The following is a 16,729-nucleotide window of genomic DNA, read 5'->3' on the forward strand; positions in this document are numbered from 1 at the left end:
GAGCCGCGGGAGGGGACGCGGCGGGGAATTGTCCCCAAAGTGTCCCCAAAGTGTCCCCAAAATGTCCCCTTGTCCCCTAAAGTGTCGCTTTGTCACCTCAGTGTCCCCAAGAACGAGACCACCGCCATTAATTTACAGCGTCATTTACACACTGGGACAAACTGGGATGAACTGGGATGAACTGGGAAGAACTGGGGAGCGGGGATTGGGGGTGTCCCCGTCCCGGGGGATGTCCCCACCCTGTCCCCAAGAACGAGACCACCGCCATTAATTTACAGCGTCATTTACATACTGGGATGGACTGGTACAAACTGGGACGAACTGGGACAAATTGGGACGAACTGGGACGAACTGGGAAGCGGGGATTGGGGGTGTCCCCGTCCCGGGGGATGTCCCCACCCTGTCCCCACCCTGTCCCCAAGAACGAGACCACCGCCGTTAATTTACAGCGTCATTTACACACTGGGACGAACTGGGATGAACTGGGACAAACTGGGATCAACCGGGCTGAACTGGGATGAACTGGGACTCAGGGATTCGGGATGTCCCCACCCCAGGTGATGTCCCCACCCTGTCCCCAAGAACGAGATCACCGCCATTAATTTACAGCGTCATTTACACACTGGGACAAACTGGGATGAACCGGAATGAACTGGAACAAACTGGGACGAACCGGGCTGAACTGGGACGAACTGGGACAAACTGGGGAGGGGGTCTCTGTCCCGGGGGATGTCCCCACTCTGTTCCCACCCTGTCCCCAAGAATGAGACCACCACCGTTAATTTACAGCGTCCTTTACACACTGGGACGAGCCGGGATGAACTGGGATGAACTGGGCTGAACTGGGATGAACTGGACTGAACTGGGACGAACTGGGAAGCGGGGATTGGGGGTGTCCCCGTCCCGGGGGATGTCCCCACCCTGTCCCCACCCTGTCCCCAAGAACGAGACCACCGCCATTAATTTACAGCGTCATTTACACACTGGGATGGACTGGGACAAACTGGGACGAACTGGGATCAACCGGGCTGAACTGGGCTGAACTGGGACTCAGGGATTCGGGATGTCCCCACCCCAGGTGATGTCCCCACCCTGTCCCCAAGAACGAGACCACCGCCATTAATTTACAGCGTCATTTACACACTGGGACGAGCCGGGATGAACCGGAATGAACTGGAACAAGCTGGGACGAACCGGGCTGAACTGGGACGAACTGGGACAAACTGGGGAGGGGGTCTCTGTCCCGGGGGATGTCCCCACTCTGTCCCCACCCTGTCCCCAAGAACGAGACCACCGCCATTAATTTACAGCGTCATTTACACACTGGGACGAACCGGGACGAACCGGGCTGAACCGGGACGAGCCGGGCCGAACCGGGGCGGGGCCCCCTTGCCGGGCCCGTCACGGGCGGGGCCGGGCGGGGCCGCGGCGCGGGAGCCGCGGCAGCCGCAGCTGGAACGGGAGGCAGCGCACCGGGCGCGGCGCCGCCAGCTCCGCGAAGAACGCGCGGCTCCGCGGCGGGACCGGGCCCGGTGCCGGTTCCGAGCCCCCGCCCAGGTCCTGCAGCACCCCCAGGATCTCCCGGCGGGGGCCCTGAGCCCGCAGGCCCCGCGCGTCCAGCAGGGCGGCCACGTGTCGGCGCCTGGGGGACAGGAACGGGACAATGAGGGGACAGGAGCGCGACAATAACGGGGAACAATAATGGGGATAGGAACGGGACAATGGCCACGTGTCGGCGCCTGGGGGACAGGAACGGGACAGTAACGGGGGGAATAACGGGGGGAACAATAACGGGGACAATAACGGGACAATAACGGGGGAACAATAATGGGGACAGTAACGGGACAATGGCCACGTGTCGGCGCCTGGGGGACAGGAACGGGACAATAACGGGGGGAACGATAACGGGGGGAACAATAACGGGGAGAATAACGGGGACAGTAACGGGGACAGTAACGGGACAATGGCCACGTGTCGGCGCCTGGGGGACAGGAACGGGACAATAACGGGGGCAATAACGGGGACAGGAACGGGACAGTAACGGGGGGAACGATAACGGGGGGAACAATAACGGGGGGAACAATAACGGGGACAGGAACGGGACAATGGCCACGTGTCGGCGCCTGGGGGACAGGAACGGGACAGTAACGGGGGAACGGGACAGTAACGGGGGAACTATAACGGGGACAGGAACGGGACAGTGAGGGGACAATAACGGGGGGAACAATAACGGGACAATAACAGGACAATGGCCACGTGTCGGCGCCTGGGGGACAGGAACGGGACAGTAACGGGGGGAACAATAACGGGGAACAATAACGGGGACAGTAACGGGACAGTGAGGGGACAATAACGGGGGGAACAATAACGGGACAATGGCCACGTGTCGGCGCCTGGGGGACAGCGAGGGGACAGTGAGGGACAGTGAGGGACAGTGAGGGGACAGGAGCGGGACAATAACGGGGGGAACGATAACGGGGGGAACAATAACGGGGACAGGAACGGGACAATGGCCACGTGTCGGCGCCTGGGGGACAGGAACGGGACAATAACGGGAGGAACAATAACAGGGACAATAACGGGACAATGGCACAACGAGGGGACAACGGGGACAACACCGGGGGGTCAGAGGGGACAAAACCCCCCCGGACCCCCGGCTGGGGCGGATTTTGGGGTGCGGCACCTCCAGGGTTCGCCCTGCCCCGATTCTTGGGGTCCCAGCCGCCAAATTTCTGTTTAAACGCCCCAAATCCCCCCCTGTCGCCATCCCCGGTGTCCCCGCGCGTGTCCCCGCTGCCCCGGTGCCGGCTCCGGGGCGGGGCCGCTGGCGCTCGGCCGGGGCCGTTTCCCGGCGGGGGCAGCGGGGCGGGCGCTGCCGGGAAGGGCCGGAGGGGCCGCGTCCGGTCCGGCCCCGCTCGGTCCCCCCGGGAGCGGCCGCGTCCGGTCCGGGCCCGCCGGGAAGGGCGGGGCAGCGCCGCGGTGTCACCCTCGGTTGTGTCACCCCGTCCGTGTCACCTCCCGTCCGTGTCACCTCCCGGTTGTGGCACCCCCGGTTCTGTCACCCCCGTGGTGTCACCCCGTCCGTGTCACCCCCGTGGTGTCATTCCCGGTTCTGTCACCCCCGCGGTGTCACCCCCATCCGTGTCACCCCCACGGTGCCATCCCCGGGATGTCACCCCGGGTTGTGTCACCCTCACGGGGGTCCTGCAGTGTCACCCGGCCGTGTCACCCTGGTGTCCATCCCCGCAGGGTTCCCACGGTGCCATCCCTGGTTGTGTCACCCCCACAGTGTCACCCCCACAGTGTCACCCCCAGGATGTCCCCAGACCCACCGGACATCAGGGAAGTCCCTGGCCAGGGCCCCGACCTCCATCTGTAGTGCGGCCGTGTCACCCCAGTGCCACCCCGGCCATGTCACCCTGGTGCCACCCCCACAGTGTCACCCCCACAGTGTCACCCCCACAGTGTCACCCCCACAGTGTCACCCCCGTGTCCCCAGACCCACCGGACATCGGGGAAGTCCCTGGCCAGGGCCCCGATCTCCATCTGTAGTGCGGCTGTGTCACCCCAGTGCCACCCCGGCCATGTCACCCTGGTGTCACCCCACAGTGCCACCCCCGCGGTGTCACCCCCGTGTCTCCAGACCCACCGGACATCGGGGAAGTCCCTGGCCAGCGCCCCGACCTCCATCTGCAGCGCCGCCGTGTCCTCCAGCACCAGCAGCTCCCGCAGCCGCGGCACCACCGAGTCGAGCCAGGGCGACGCCGAGTCCTGGGCACGTTGGGGACACCGCGGTGACCGGCGGTGGCCGCCACAGACAGGGCGGTCACCCAGCGTGGCAGTGGTCAGTGTCCCAGGGTGTCACCCAACGTGGCACCCAGCGATGTCCCATGGGTGTCACTCAGCACAGAAACCCAACAGCCAGCGATGTCCCATGGGTGTCACCCAACCCAACACCGATCAAGGTCCCAGGGATGTCACCCAACCCGTTAATGTCCCATGGGTGTCACTCAACCCAATGGTGTCACGCAGGTGTCACCAATGTGGCGCTGATCAATGTCCCACGGGTGCCACCCAACCCAACCCAGCCCAACCCAACACCCAATGATGTCCCATGGGTGTCACCCAACCCAACAATGTCCCACAGATGTTGCCCATCCCAATTCCCAGTGGTGTCCCATGGGTGTCACCCAACCCAACCGAACCCAACAATATCCCACAGGTGCCACCCAACCCAACCCAATGATGTCCCACAGGTGTCACCCAACCCAACACCCAATGATGTCCCATGGGTGTCACCCACCCCAACCCAGCGCTGTCCCCCCGCATGTCACCCACGGGTGTCACCCTTCCCCGCGGTGGTCCCGGGGGTCTCACCAGGCGCGAGAAGAGCTCGCGGAGCTGCCGGGCCTCGTCCCCGAGCCGAGCGGCCACGCGGGCGCGCGCCTTGGCCGAGGCGCACACCAGGCGCCCCTGCAGCAGCGGCCGCACGTACTCGATGAGCACGCGGCGGTGCAGCTCGCTGACCAGCACCTGCGAGCGTGGAGAGAGGTGTGATCACCTGGAGCCACACCTGGGGATGGCACCATGCCCACCGTGTCACCTGGAGTGGCACCCAGGTGATGGCACCGTCCCTGCAGCAGTGGCCGCATGTACTCGATGAGCACGCCGTGGTGCCACTCAGTGACCAGCACCTGGTGCAGGAGAGAGGTGTGACCACCTGGAGCCACACCTGGGGATGGCACCGGGGCCACCGTGTCACCTGGGGCCACACCTGGGGATGGCACCGGGGCCACCGTGTCACCTGGAGTGGCACCCAGGTGATGGCACCGTCCCTGCAGCAGCGGCCGCACGCGCTCGGTGCCGCTCGCTGACCGGCACCTGGCGCAGGAGAAAGGTGTGATCACCTGGGGCCACACCTGGGGATGGCACCGGGGCCATGGTGTCACCTGGGGCCACACCTGGTGATGGCACTGTGACCATGGTGTGACACGGAGCCACATCCAACAATGTCACCCAACACCAGTTCCCCATTGATGTCCCAGTGTCCCACAGCTGTCACCCAGCCCCTGATGTCCCAGTGTCCCCAGGTGTCCCCAGCTGTCCCCAGGTGTCCCCAGGTGTCCCAGGTGTCCCCTGCTGTCCCAGCTGTCCCCAGCTGTCCCAGCTGTCCCCAGGTGTCCCCTGCTGTCCCAGATACCCCCAGCTGTCCCCAGCTGTCCCCTGCTGTCCCCAGGTGTCCCCTGCTGTCCCCAGGTGTCCCCTGCTGTCCCCAGTTGTCCCCAGGTGTCCCCTGCTGTCCCCAGGTGTCCCCAGCTGTCCCCTGCTGTCCCCAGGTGTCCCAGGTGTCCCAGGTGTCCCCAGCTGTCCCCAGCTGTCCCCAGGTGTCCCCAGATACCCCCAGGTGTCCCAGGTGTCCCAGGTGTCCCCAGCTGTCCCCTGCTGTCCCAGATACCCCCAGCTGTCCCCAGCTGTCCCCTGCTGTCCCCAGGTGTCCCCAGGTGCCACACCTGGTGGGGCTCGGGGTGCAGCGGCCGCAGGGTCTGGGCGAAGCCGGTCACGAGCATCACGATGGCGTCGAAGGCGTCCGAGCTCGTCAGCCACTTGCGCTTCATCAGCTTCCCGAAGTGCGGCTGGGGGACACGGGGACACGGGGACACGGGGACGTCACCACGGGGGGCACCGGGGCTGGCACCCGCTGGTGGCACCGGCGATGGTGGGCACCGTGTCCCATGGGTGTCACCAACCCAACCCAATACCCAGTGATGGCCACCATGTCCCACAGTTGTCACCTGATGATGGGCACCGTGTCCCATGGGTGTCACCTGATGATGGGCACCATGTCCCATGGGTGTCACCAACCCAACCCAACGCCCAATGATGGTGACCATGTCTCACGATTGTCACTCAATGATGGCCACCATGTCCCATAGGTGTCACCTGATGATGGCCACCATGTCCCATGGGTGTCACCAACCCAACCCAATGCCCAGTGATGGCCACCATGTCCCATGGGTGTCACCTGATGATGGGCACCATGTCCCATGGGTGTCACCAACCCAACCCAACGCCCAATGATGGCCACCATGTCTCACGATTGTCACTCAGTGATGGCCACCATGTCCCATGGGTGTCACCAACCCCACCCAACGCCCAGTGATGGCCACCATGTCCCTCAATTGTCACCTGATGATGGCCACCATGTCCCAGAGGTGTCACCAACCCAACCCAACCCAACCCAACGATGGCCACCATGTCCCTCAATTGTCACCAACCCAACATCCAGGGATGTCCCACAATTGTCACCTGATGATGGCCACCGTGTTGCACAAATGTCACCCAAGTCAACACCTCATCATGGCCGCCATGTCCCGGAGGTGTCACCAACCCAACCCAACCCAACCCAACACCCAACGACGGCCACCACATCCCACAATTGTCACCAACCCAATGACACCCACCACCCCCTGTCACCCTGGTGTCACCTTGAGCTCCTTGAAGAGCCGCCGCGTCAGGTCATGGCCACCACGTCCCAGATGTGTCACCAACCCAACCGAACCGAACCCAACCAAACCCAACGACGGCCACCACATCCCACAATTGTCACCAGCCCCATGTCCCCAGCTGTCACCTGTCACCCTGGTGTCACCTTGAGCTCCTCGAAGAGCCGCCACGTCAGGAGGTCATGGCCACCATGTCCCAGATGTGTCACCAACCCAACCCAACCCAACGATGGCCACCACGTCCCTCAATTGTCACCAACCCCACGTCCCCAGGTGTCTCCTGTCACCCTGGTGTCACCTTGAGCTCCTCGAAGAGCCGCCGCGTCAGGAGGTCATGGCCACCACGTCCCAGAGGTGTCACCAACCCAACCCAACCCAACACCCAACGACGGCCACCACATCCCACAATTGTCACCAGCCCCATGTCCCCAGCTGTCACCTGTCACCCTGGTGTCACCTTGAGCTCCTCAAAGAGCTGCCGAGTCAGGTCATGGCCACCACGTCCTAGATGTGTCACCAACCCAACCCAACCCAACGATGGCCACCACGTCCCACAATTGTCACCAAGCCAATGATGACAGCCACCACCCCTGTCACCCCGGTGTCACCTTGAGCTCCTCGAAGAGCCGCCGTGTCAGGAGATCATGGCCACCATGTCCCAGAGGTGTCACCAACCCAACCCAACCCAACAACGGCCACCACGTCCCACAGTTGTCACCAACCCCACGTCCCCAGGTGTCTCCTGTCACCCTGGTGTCACCTTGAGCTCCTCGAAGAGCTGCCGAGTCAGGTCATGGCCACCACGTCCCAGAGGTGTCACCAACCCAACTGAACCGAACCCAACCAAACCCAACGATGGCCACCACTTCCCACAACTGTCACCAAGCCAATGATGACAGCCACCACCCCTGTCACCCTGGTGCCACCTTGAGCTCCTCGAAGAGCCGCCGCGTCAGGAGGTCATGGCCACCACGTCCCAGAGGTGTCACCAACCCAACACAACCCAACCCAACCCAACCCAACGATGGCCACCACGTCCCTCAATTGTCACCAACCCCACGTCCCCAGGTGTCTCCTGTCACCCTGGTGTCACCTTGAGCTCCTCCAAGAGCCGCCGCGTCAGGTCATGGCCACCACGTCCCAGATGTGTCACCAACCCAACCCAACCCAACCCAACTCAACCAAACCCAACCCAACGACGGCCACCACATCCCACAATTGTCACCAACCCAATGATGACAGCCACCACCCCTGTCACCCTGGTGTCACCTTGAGCTCCTCGAAGAGCCGCCGCGTCAGGAGGTGGCCGCACGCCCGGGTCACCCTGTCCAGCGCCGCGTGCGCCTGCCGCCGCGGCTCCTCGCTCTCGGCGTGCCCGAACTGCGCCAGCCGCTCCGCGAACGCCCTGCCGGCGACACCGCAGTGACACCGAGGTGACACCGGGGTGACACTGAGGTGACATCACACCCTGGGGACACCCGGGGACAGGCGGTGGCCTCACCTGAACGGGGGGCAGCAGTTGGCCAGGGCGATGGCGCGGCCGGGGGTGGCGTCGGGCGGTGCCGCGTCACCGGGGCCGTCCAGGAACCGCTCGACCTTGCGCTGGAAGCTGGGAGGGGACAGTGGTGTCACCGGGGGGTGGTGGCACTGCCAGGGGGTGACATCCCGAGGGGGGTGTGGCTTTTGGGGCACCTGGCGTGTCCCTGGGTGTCCCCAGGGTGTCCCCATGTCCTGCGTCACATCCCGGTGTCCCCAAGGTGTCCCCAAGGTGTCCCCAAGGTGTCCCCAGCGTGTCCCTGGGTGTCCCCATGTCCGTCCTGTGTCACATCCCAATGTCCCCACGTCCCCCAGGTGTCCCCAGGCTGTCCCCATGGTGCCCCCTTGTCCCCAAGGTGTCCCCAGGCGTCCCCAAGGTGTCCCCAGGTGTCCCCAAGGTGTTCCCAGGCTGTCCCCAGGTGTCCCCAGGTGTCCCCAAGGTGTCCCCAGGGTGTCCCCAGCGTGTCCCTGGGTGTCCCCATGTCCGTCCTGTGTCACATCCCAATGTCCCCACGTCCCCCAGGTGTCCCCAGGTGTCCCCATGGTGCCCCCTTGTCCCCAAGGTGTCCCCAAGGTGTCCCCAGGCGTCCCCAGGTGTCCCCAGGTGTCCCCAGGTGTCCCCAAGGTGTTCCCAGGTGCCCCAAGGTGTCCCCAAGGTGTCCCCAAGGTGTCCCCAGGCTGTCCCAAGATGTCCCCAGGCTGTCCCCAGGTGTCCCCAGGTGTCCCCAGGTGTCCCCAAGGTGTTCCCAGGTGCCCCAAGGTGTCCCCAAGGTGTCCCCAAGGTGTCCCCAGGCTGTCCCAAGATGTCCCCAGGCTGTCCCCAGGTGTCCCCAGGTGTCCCCAGGTGTCCCCAGGTGTCCCCAAGGTGTTCCCAGGTGCCCCAAGGTGTCCCCAAGGTGTCCCCAAGGTGTCCCCAGGCTGTCCCAAGATGTCCCCAGGTGTCCCAAGGTGTCCCCAGGTGTCCCCAGGTGTCCCCAAGGTGTCCCCAGGTGTCCCACCTGTGCAGGAAGGCCACCAGCACTCCCAGCAGGCTGTGCGCCATCTCCCGGCCGAACTCGGGGGTCACCTGGGGGGCTCGGTCCACGTGCGCCCGCAGCAGCTGTGGGGACAGGGACACAATGGGGACAGGGACAGGGACAGGGACAGGGACAGGGACAGGGACAGCGTAGGGACAGGGACACAATGGGGACAGGGACACTGTGGGGACAGGGACAGCGTGGGGACAGGGACAGCGTGGGTTTGGGGACAGGGACACTGTGGGGACAGGGACAGCGTGGGGACAGGGACACTGTGGGGACAGGGACACTGTGGGGACAGGAACAGGGACAGGGACAGTGTGGGGACAGGGACACAATGGGGACAGGGACACTGTGGGGACAGGGACACAATGGGGACAGGGACAGCGTGGGTTTGGGGACAGGGACACAATGGGGACAGGGACACTGTGGGGACAGGGACAGCGTGGGGACAGGGACAGGGACACAATGGGGACAGGGACACAATGGGGACAGCTGGGGACAGGGACAGCGTGGGTTTGGGGACAGGGACACTGTGGGGACAGGGACACAATGGGGACAGGGACACTGTGGGGACAGGGACAGCGTGGGGACAGGGACAGGGACACAATGGGGACAGGGACAGCGTGGGGACAGGGACAGGGACAGGGACACTGTGGGGACAGGGACAGCGTGGGGACAGTGCCACCGTGTCACCTGGGCCATGCGGGCTCAGTCCACGTCTGCCCACAGCAGCTGTGGGGACAGGGACACCGTGGGAACATGGCTACGGTGTCCCCTGGGCCTTGGGAACAAGGCCACCGTGGGGACAAGGCCACCATGGGTGTGGGGACCAGGCCATGGTGTCCCCTGAGCTGTGGGGACAAGGACACCACAGGAGCCACGGTGACACCATCACCGCCACAATGTCCCCTGAGCCACCACTGTCCCCTCACGGCTGTCACTGCCACAGTGTCCCCAGATGCCACCCCAGGGGACAGGGACAAACCCCGCTGGTGGCACTGCCATACCCCGATGGGGACAGGGACAAACCCCGCTGGTGGCACTGCCATACCCCGGTGCCACCCCAGGGGACAGGGACAAACCCCGGTGACACGCGTGGCCAGCCCGTCCTCCATGTCCTGGCTGGTGACATCCTCGGGCCACCTGTCCTCGCTGAGCTGCAGCTCCTGCGCCACGGCCACCTCCACCTTGGCCTGCCGGGGGACATTGGGGACACCGTGGGGACACCGCTGTCCCCAAATGTCCCAAAATGTCCCCACAATGTCTGCAAATGGCCCCCCAATGTCCCCAGTGGCCCCAATCCCCCCAATGTCCTCAATGTCCCCCATGTCCCCAATGTCCCCAATCCACCAATGTCCTCAATGTCCCCAGTGTCCCCAATGTCCCCAATGTCCCCCAATGTCCCCAATGTCCCCAGTGTCCCCAGTGTCCCCACCTTCACCGCGGCAATGCAGGATCTCTCCAGGTCCCGCTGGGTCTCGGGGGGCAGGAGGGGCCCCAATTCCTGTTCCCGCAGCAGCGCCCCCACCTCGGGGTGCCCCAAAACCTCCCTGGGGACAATGGGGACATTGGGGACATTGGGGACAATGGGGACATTGGGGACATTGGGGACATTGGGGACAGTGGGGACATTGGGGGCATTGGGGGCATTGGGGGCATTGGGGGGATTGGGGACATTGGGGGGATTGGGGACAGTGGGGACATTGGGGGAGGGACATTGGGGGCTGACATCACCTGGGGTGTCTGGGGCAGATTTTGGGGTTCCCAGGTGTCTCACCTGGGGTGGGCATTGCTATGGGGCAGATTTTGGGGTGTCTCACCTGGGGTACGCTTTACTGAGGGGCAGATTTTGGGGCGGCCATTGCCATGGGGTAGATTTTGGGGTGTTTTACCTGTGCTAGGTGTGTCTGTGGGGCACATTTCGGGTGCCTCACCTGGGGTGGGCATTACTGAGGGGCAGATTTCGGGGTTCCCAGGTGTTTTACCTGGGCTGGGCATTGCTATGGGGCACATTTCGGGGTTCCCAGGTGTTTTACCTGGGGTGGGCATTACTGAGGGGCAGATTTTGGGGTTCCCAGGTACCTCACCTGGGCTGGGCATTGCTATGGGGCAGATTTCGGGGTTCCCAGGTGTTCTACCTGGAGTACGCTTTATTGAGGGGCAGATTTTGGGGTTCCCAGGTGTTTTACCCGGGGTGGGCATTACTGAGGGGCAGATTTCGGGGTTCCCAGGTACCTCACCTGGCCTGGGGCACATTCGGGGTGCCTCACCTGGGGTAGGCGTTACTGAGGGGCAGATTTTGGGGCAGCCATTGCCATGGGGCAGATTTTGGGGTTCCCAGGTGTTCTACCTGAGGGACCCATTTGGGGTGCCTCACCTGGGGTACGTGTTACTGAGGGTCAGATTTCGGGGTTCCCAGGTACCTCACCTGGCCTGGGGCACATTTGGGGTGCCTCACCTGGGGTGGCTGGGGCAGATTTTGGGGTTCCCAGGTGTTTTACCCGGGGTGGGCATTGCTGAGGGGCAGATTTTGGGGTTCCCAGGTACCTCACCTGGCCTGGGGCACATTTCGGGGTGTCTCACCTGGGGTGGGCATTACTGAGGGGCAGATTTCGGGGTTCCCAGGTACCTCACCTGGCCTAGGAGCCCATTTCGGGGTGCCTCACCTGGGGTAGGCGTTGCTGTGCCAGTCCAGCAGCAGGTACATCTCGCCCACATCCAGCGGCCTCTGCGCCAGCGCCTTCACCTGCTGCCCCAGCGCTCGGTGGTACCCGCGGGCGTAGACCCCCGTGGCCCCCCACTCGGGCGGGTACTCGGGGGCCACGCGGCCCCTCACGACCCCCAGGTCCCCCACCACCCTGGCGGCCAGCGCGGCCAACCGGGCCCCGAGCCCGCCCGCCGGTGCCACCTGCGCCAGCCGCTCCCCGGCCGCCCGGGCCACGGCTTCGTGCCAGCGCCGCCGCAGCGCCCGCGGCCGCCCCGGGCGCGTCCCCGGCGGGCACCGAGCGTCCGCCGCCTCCTCCTGCTCCAGCACGGCCACCACGGCGCGCAGCGGGGCCAGCGCGGGCGGCGGCGACGCCACCGACTCGGCCACCACGGCCCAGAGCTGCGACAGCAGCGCCCGGTACAGCAGGGCCACGTCCCGGGCGCGGCGGCCGCCGGAGGGCACCGGGGACGGCGGAGGGGAGGAGGAGGATGGTGGGGATGGGGAGGAAGCAGGGGGCGAGGGGAGGGGACACGGGGAGGGAGGGCGCGATGGGGACAGCGAGCACTCGGCCTCGAGCGCGATGATCTGAGCGTCCGCGGCCACCAGGTGCCGGCGCTGGATGAGCTCCAGGATCTCCAGCACTGCGGGGACAGCGTGGGGACACCGGGGTGGCACCGTGTCCCCTGTCCCTGTGTCCCCGAACCCCCTGTCCCCGTGTCTCTGTCACCATCCCCGTGTCCCTGTCACCATCCCCGTGTCCCCTGTCCCTGTGTCCCCAAACCCCCTGTCCCCGTGTCCCTGTCACCATCCCCGTGTCCCTGTCACCATCCCTGTGTCCCCAAACCCCCTGTCCCCGTGTCCCTTGTCACCATCCCCGTGTCCCCTGTCACCAGGTGCCGGCGCTGGATGAGCTCCAGGATCTCCAGCACTGCGGGGACAGCGCGGGGACACCGGGGTGGCACCGTGTCCCCTGTCCCTGTGTCCCCGAACCCCCTGTCCCCGTGTCCCTGTCACCATCCCCGTGTCCCCTGTCCCTGTGTCCCCAAACCCCCTGTCCCCGTGTCCCTGTCACCATCCCCGTGTCCCCTGTCACCATCCCCGTGTCCCCTGTCACCAGGTGCCGGCGCTGGATGAGCTCCAGGATCTCCAGCACTGCGGGGACAGCGCGGGGACACCGGGGTGGCACCGTGTCCCCTGTCCCTGTGTCCCCAAACCCCCTGTCCCCGTGTCCCTGTCACCATCTCCGTGTCCCTGTCACCATCCCAGTGTCCCCTGTCCCTGTGTCCCCAAACCCCCTGTCCCCGTGTCCCTTGTCACCATCCCCGTGTCCCCATGTCCCTGTGTCCCATCCCTCTGTCCCCGTGTCCCTGTCACCATCCCCGTGTCTCTGTCACCATCCCCGTGTCCCCATGTCCTTGTGTCCCATCCCTTTGTCCCCGTGTCCCTTGTCACCATCCCCGTGTCCCCATGTCCCATCCCCGTGTCCCATCTCCCGAAGTTCCCATCCCATTGTCCCCGTGTCCCTTGTCACCACTGCAGTGTCCTCATGTCCCCATCTCCTGTCCCTAAGCCCCCTGTTCACCTCATGTCCCTAAGTCCCCTGACCCCATGTCCCTTGTCACCATCCCGGTGTCCCCATGTCCCTGTGTCCCATCCCTTTGTCCCCGTGTCCCTGTCACCATCCCCGTGTCCCTGTCACCATCCCCGTGTCCCCTGTCGCCAAAGTTCCCATTCCCTTGTCCCCGCGTCCCCAAGTCCCTGTGTCCCTCTTGTCACCATCCCTGTGTCCTCTTGTCGCTTGTCACTGTTCCCTGTCCCCTGTCCTCTTGTCCCCGTGTCCCTTGTCACCGTCCCCATGTTCCTGTGGCCTCTGTCACCAACCCCTGTCCCTGTCCCCGTGTCCCTTGTCACCGTCCCCATGTCCCTGTGGCCTCTGTCACCAACCCCTGTCCCTGTCCCCGTGTCTCTTGTCACCGTCCCCATGTCCCCCAGCCCCGTGTCCCCTGTCCCATCTCCCAAAGCCGCCATCCCCTTGTGCCCGTGTCCCCAAGGCCCTGTGTCCCTTGTCACCATCCCTGTGTCACCATCCCTTGTCACCATCCCTGTGTCCCCCATGTCCCCCCCATGTCCCCAACCCTCCCTTTCACCCCCCCGCCATGTCCCCAAGCTCCCCTGTCCCCCCGGTGTCCCCACTCACCGGACAGCGGCTCCCGCTCGCTCTCCCGGTCCCTGTCCCCCATTGTCCCCAATCCCCGTGGTGTCCCTGTGTCCCCTCCATGTCCCCCTGGTGTCCCCACTCACCGGACAGCGGCTCCCGGTCCCCGTCCCTGTCCCCCCGGTGTCCCTGTCCCTGTCCCCCCGGTGTCCCCTCCATGTCCCCAAGCCCGGACTCACCGGACAGCGGCTCCCGCTCGCTCTCCCGGTCCCTGTCCCCCATTGTCCCCAATCCCGGTGGTGTCCCTGTGTCCCCTCCCTGTCCCCCCGGTGTCCCCAAGCCCGGACTCACCGGACAGCGGCTCCCGGTCCCGGTCCCTGTCCCCCATTGTCCCCAATACCCCCGGTGTCCCCACTCACCGGACAGCGGCTCCCGCTCGCTCTCCCGGTCCCCGCCGCCGTCCCGCTCCCTCCCGCCGCTCTCCCGCCGCTCTCCCGCCGCTCCCTCGGCGCCGTCCCCCGCCTGTCCCTCCACCGGCGACCCCTTCTCGGTGCCGCGCTGTCCCCACGTGCCCAGGGCCAGCCTCAGCAGCGACCCCCGCTTGTTCCCCCCCGCCTCCTCCGGGGGTCTCCGCGCCACCCCCGCGTCCTCGGAGCGGCGGCGCCCGCGGGGGTCGCGGAGGCGGCGGAGGCCGAAGGGTCCCCCCAGGTGTCCCCCCAGGTGTCCCCCCAGGTGTCCCCCCAGCCCCACCAGCCCGCCCAGCGTGGCGCGGCGGCGGCGGCGACCCTCGGGGTCCGCCGAGAACGGGTCCCGGTCCGCGCCCCCGAGCGTGGGGGGCTCCTCCGGGGGTCTCCGCAGCAGCGGCATGGCCGGGGGACACCGGGGACAGCGAGGGGACAGCGAGGGGACAGCGAGGGGACAGCGGGGACAGCGGGGGGACAGCGAGGGGACACCGAGGGGACACCGGGGACACCAGGGGGACACCGAGGGACACCGGGGATATCGGGGGACGAGGGGACACCGGGGACACCGAGGGGACACCGGAGGGGACAGAGGGGGAACAGAGGAGGGGGACACCGAGGGGCACCGGGGGGCGAGGGGACAGCGAGGGGACACTGAGGGGACACCGAGGGGACAGGGGGGCACCGGGGATATCGGGGGACGGGGGGACACCGGGGACACCGGAGACAGAGAGGGGCACCGGGGATGGCACCGGGGATAGCACCGGAGGGGACACCGAGGGGACACCGAGGGGCGAGAAGGGGGACACGGAGGCGACACGGAGGGGACAGAGGGCGAACAGAGGAGGGGACACCGAGGGGAACCGAGGGGACACGGAGGGGACGCAGCAGAGCGGGAGGACGGAGACCCCCGGGAGCGGCGCGGGGGCTCCGGGGGCACCGGGGGCGGCTTTGGTGGCTCTGGTGACACCGGCGGCTCCGGTGGCTTTAGCGGCGGTGGCTGTGGTGGCACCGACGGTGGCGGCGGTGACAGCGGTGGCCCCGGTGGCTCTGGTGGCTTCAGCTGCGGTGGCACTGACGGTGCTGCGGTGGCGTTGGTGGCTTCGGTGGCTCCGGTGGCGCTGGTGGCGCTGGCAGTGGTGACACCGGTGGCTCTGGTGGCTTTAGCTGTGGTGGCTGCGGTGACACCGATGGCTCCGGTGGCACTGACGGTGGCTGCGGTGACACCGGTGGCTCCGGTGGCTTTAGCTGTGGTGGCTGTGGTGACACCGGCGCTGCTGCGGTGACACCGGAGGTGGCAGCGGTGTCACCGGCCGTGTCTGCGGTGGCACTGGCGGTGCTGCGGTGGCACTGGCGGTGCTGTGGTGACACCGGCTGTGCCGTGGTGACACTGGTGACACTGGCGGTGACACCGGCGGTGCTGCGGTGGCACTGGCTGTGCTGCGGTGACACCGGCTGTGCCGTGGTGACACTGGTGACACCGGCGGTGACACCGCGGCCGCTGCCCGCGTTTCCTGAGGAAGCGCCGCCCCGGAGGGGCCTCCCCGGCCGGGCAGGGTCAGCCCCGGTTCCGCTCCGGGACCGCCACAGGGCGGGGGGGACACGAGGGGACCGGGAGGGGACATTGGGGACACCGGGATGGGGACAGCGGGGACAGTGGGGACAGCGGGAGTACTGGGGGTACACGAGGGGACAGCGGGGACCGGGAGGGGACACCGGGATGGGGACAACGGGGACACGGGGATGGGACCGTGGGGACAGAGGGGACCGGGAGGGGACAGCGGGGACACCGCGGAGGGGGCGGCGGGCACTGAGAGGGGACACTGGGGACATTGGGGACATTGCGGACATGGGGGACATTGGGGACATGGGGGACACTGGGGATACTGGGGACAGCGGGGACATTGGGGACATTGGGGACATTGGGGGCCCTGGGACCGGGAGGGGACAGCGGGGACAGTGGGGACAGCAGGATGGGGACACTGGGGATACTGGGGACACTGGGAGGGGAGCGGGGGGACACTGGGGACAGCAGGAGGGGACAGGACAGGGGGACCTGGAGGCGACAGCGGGGACTGGGAGGGGACAGCAGGGACACTGGGGACAGCAGGGACAGGGGGATGGGACACTGGGGACACTGGGGACAGTGGGACACGGGATGGGACACTGGTGACACTGGGGACACTGGGAGGGGACACTGCGGACAGCAGGAGGGGACACTGGGGACAGTGGGACACAGGATGGGACCTTGGTGACACTGGGGATAGCGGGGACAGTGGGATGGGACCCTGGTGACACTGGGGACAGTGGGAGGGGACACTGGGGACAGCGGGGACAGCGGGATGGGA

General features: G+C 66.1%; 1 protein-coding gene across 1 annotated transcript; it reads right to left on the reverse strand.

The window, feature by feature from the left end:
• Window positions 1-1,084: 1,084 nt before the first annotated feature.
• EXOC3L2 (exocyst complex component 3 like 2) lies at window positions 1,085-14,863 on the reverse strand. The gene is made up of 11 exons (XM_074531822.1): window positions 14,340-14,863; window positions 11,725-12,406; window positions 10,494-10,608; window positions 10,141-10,251; window positions 9,038-9,138; window positions 8,005-8,112; window positions 7,773-7,908; window positions 5,511-5,633; window positions 4,378-4,533; window positions 3,650-3,771; window positions 1,085-1,642 (listed from the first exon to the last, which is right to left on the reverse strand). Exons 1-11 carry the CDS (start codon window positions 14,785-14,787, stop codon window positions 1,402-1,404), a joined length of 2,343 nt encoding a protein of 780 aa, XP_074387923.1. The 5' UTR covers window positions 14,788-14,863; the 3' UTR covers window positions 1,085-1,401.
• Window positions 14,864-16,729: the final 1,866 nt, after the last annotated feature.

This window comes from Zonotrichia albicollis, chromosome 39 (assembly GCF_047830755.1).
Source record: "Zonotrichia albicollis isolate bZonAlb1 chromosome 39, bZonAlb1.hap1, whole genome shotgun sequence".
NCBI classification, from domain to species: Eukaryota; Metazoa; Chordata; class Aves; order Passeriformes; family Passerellidae; genus Zonotrichia; species Zonotrichia albicollis.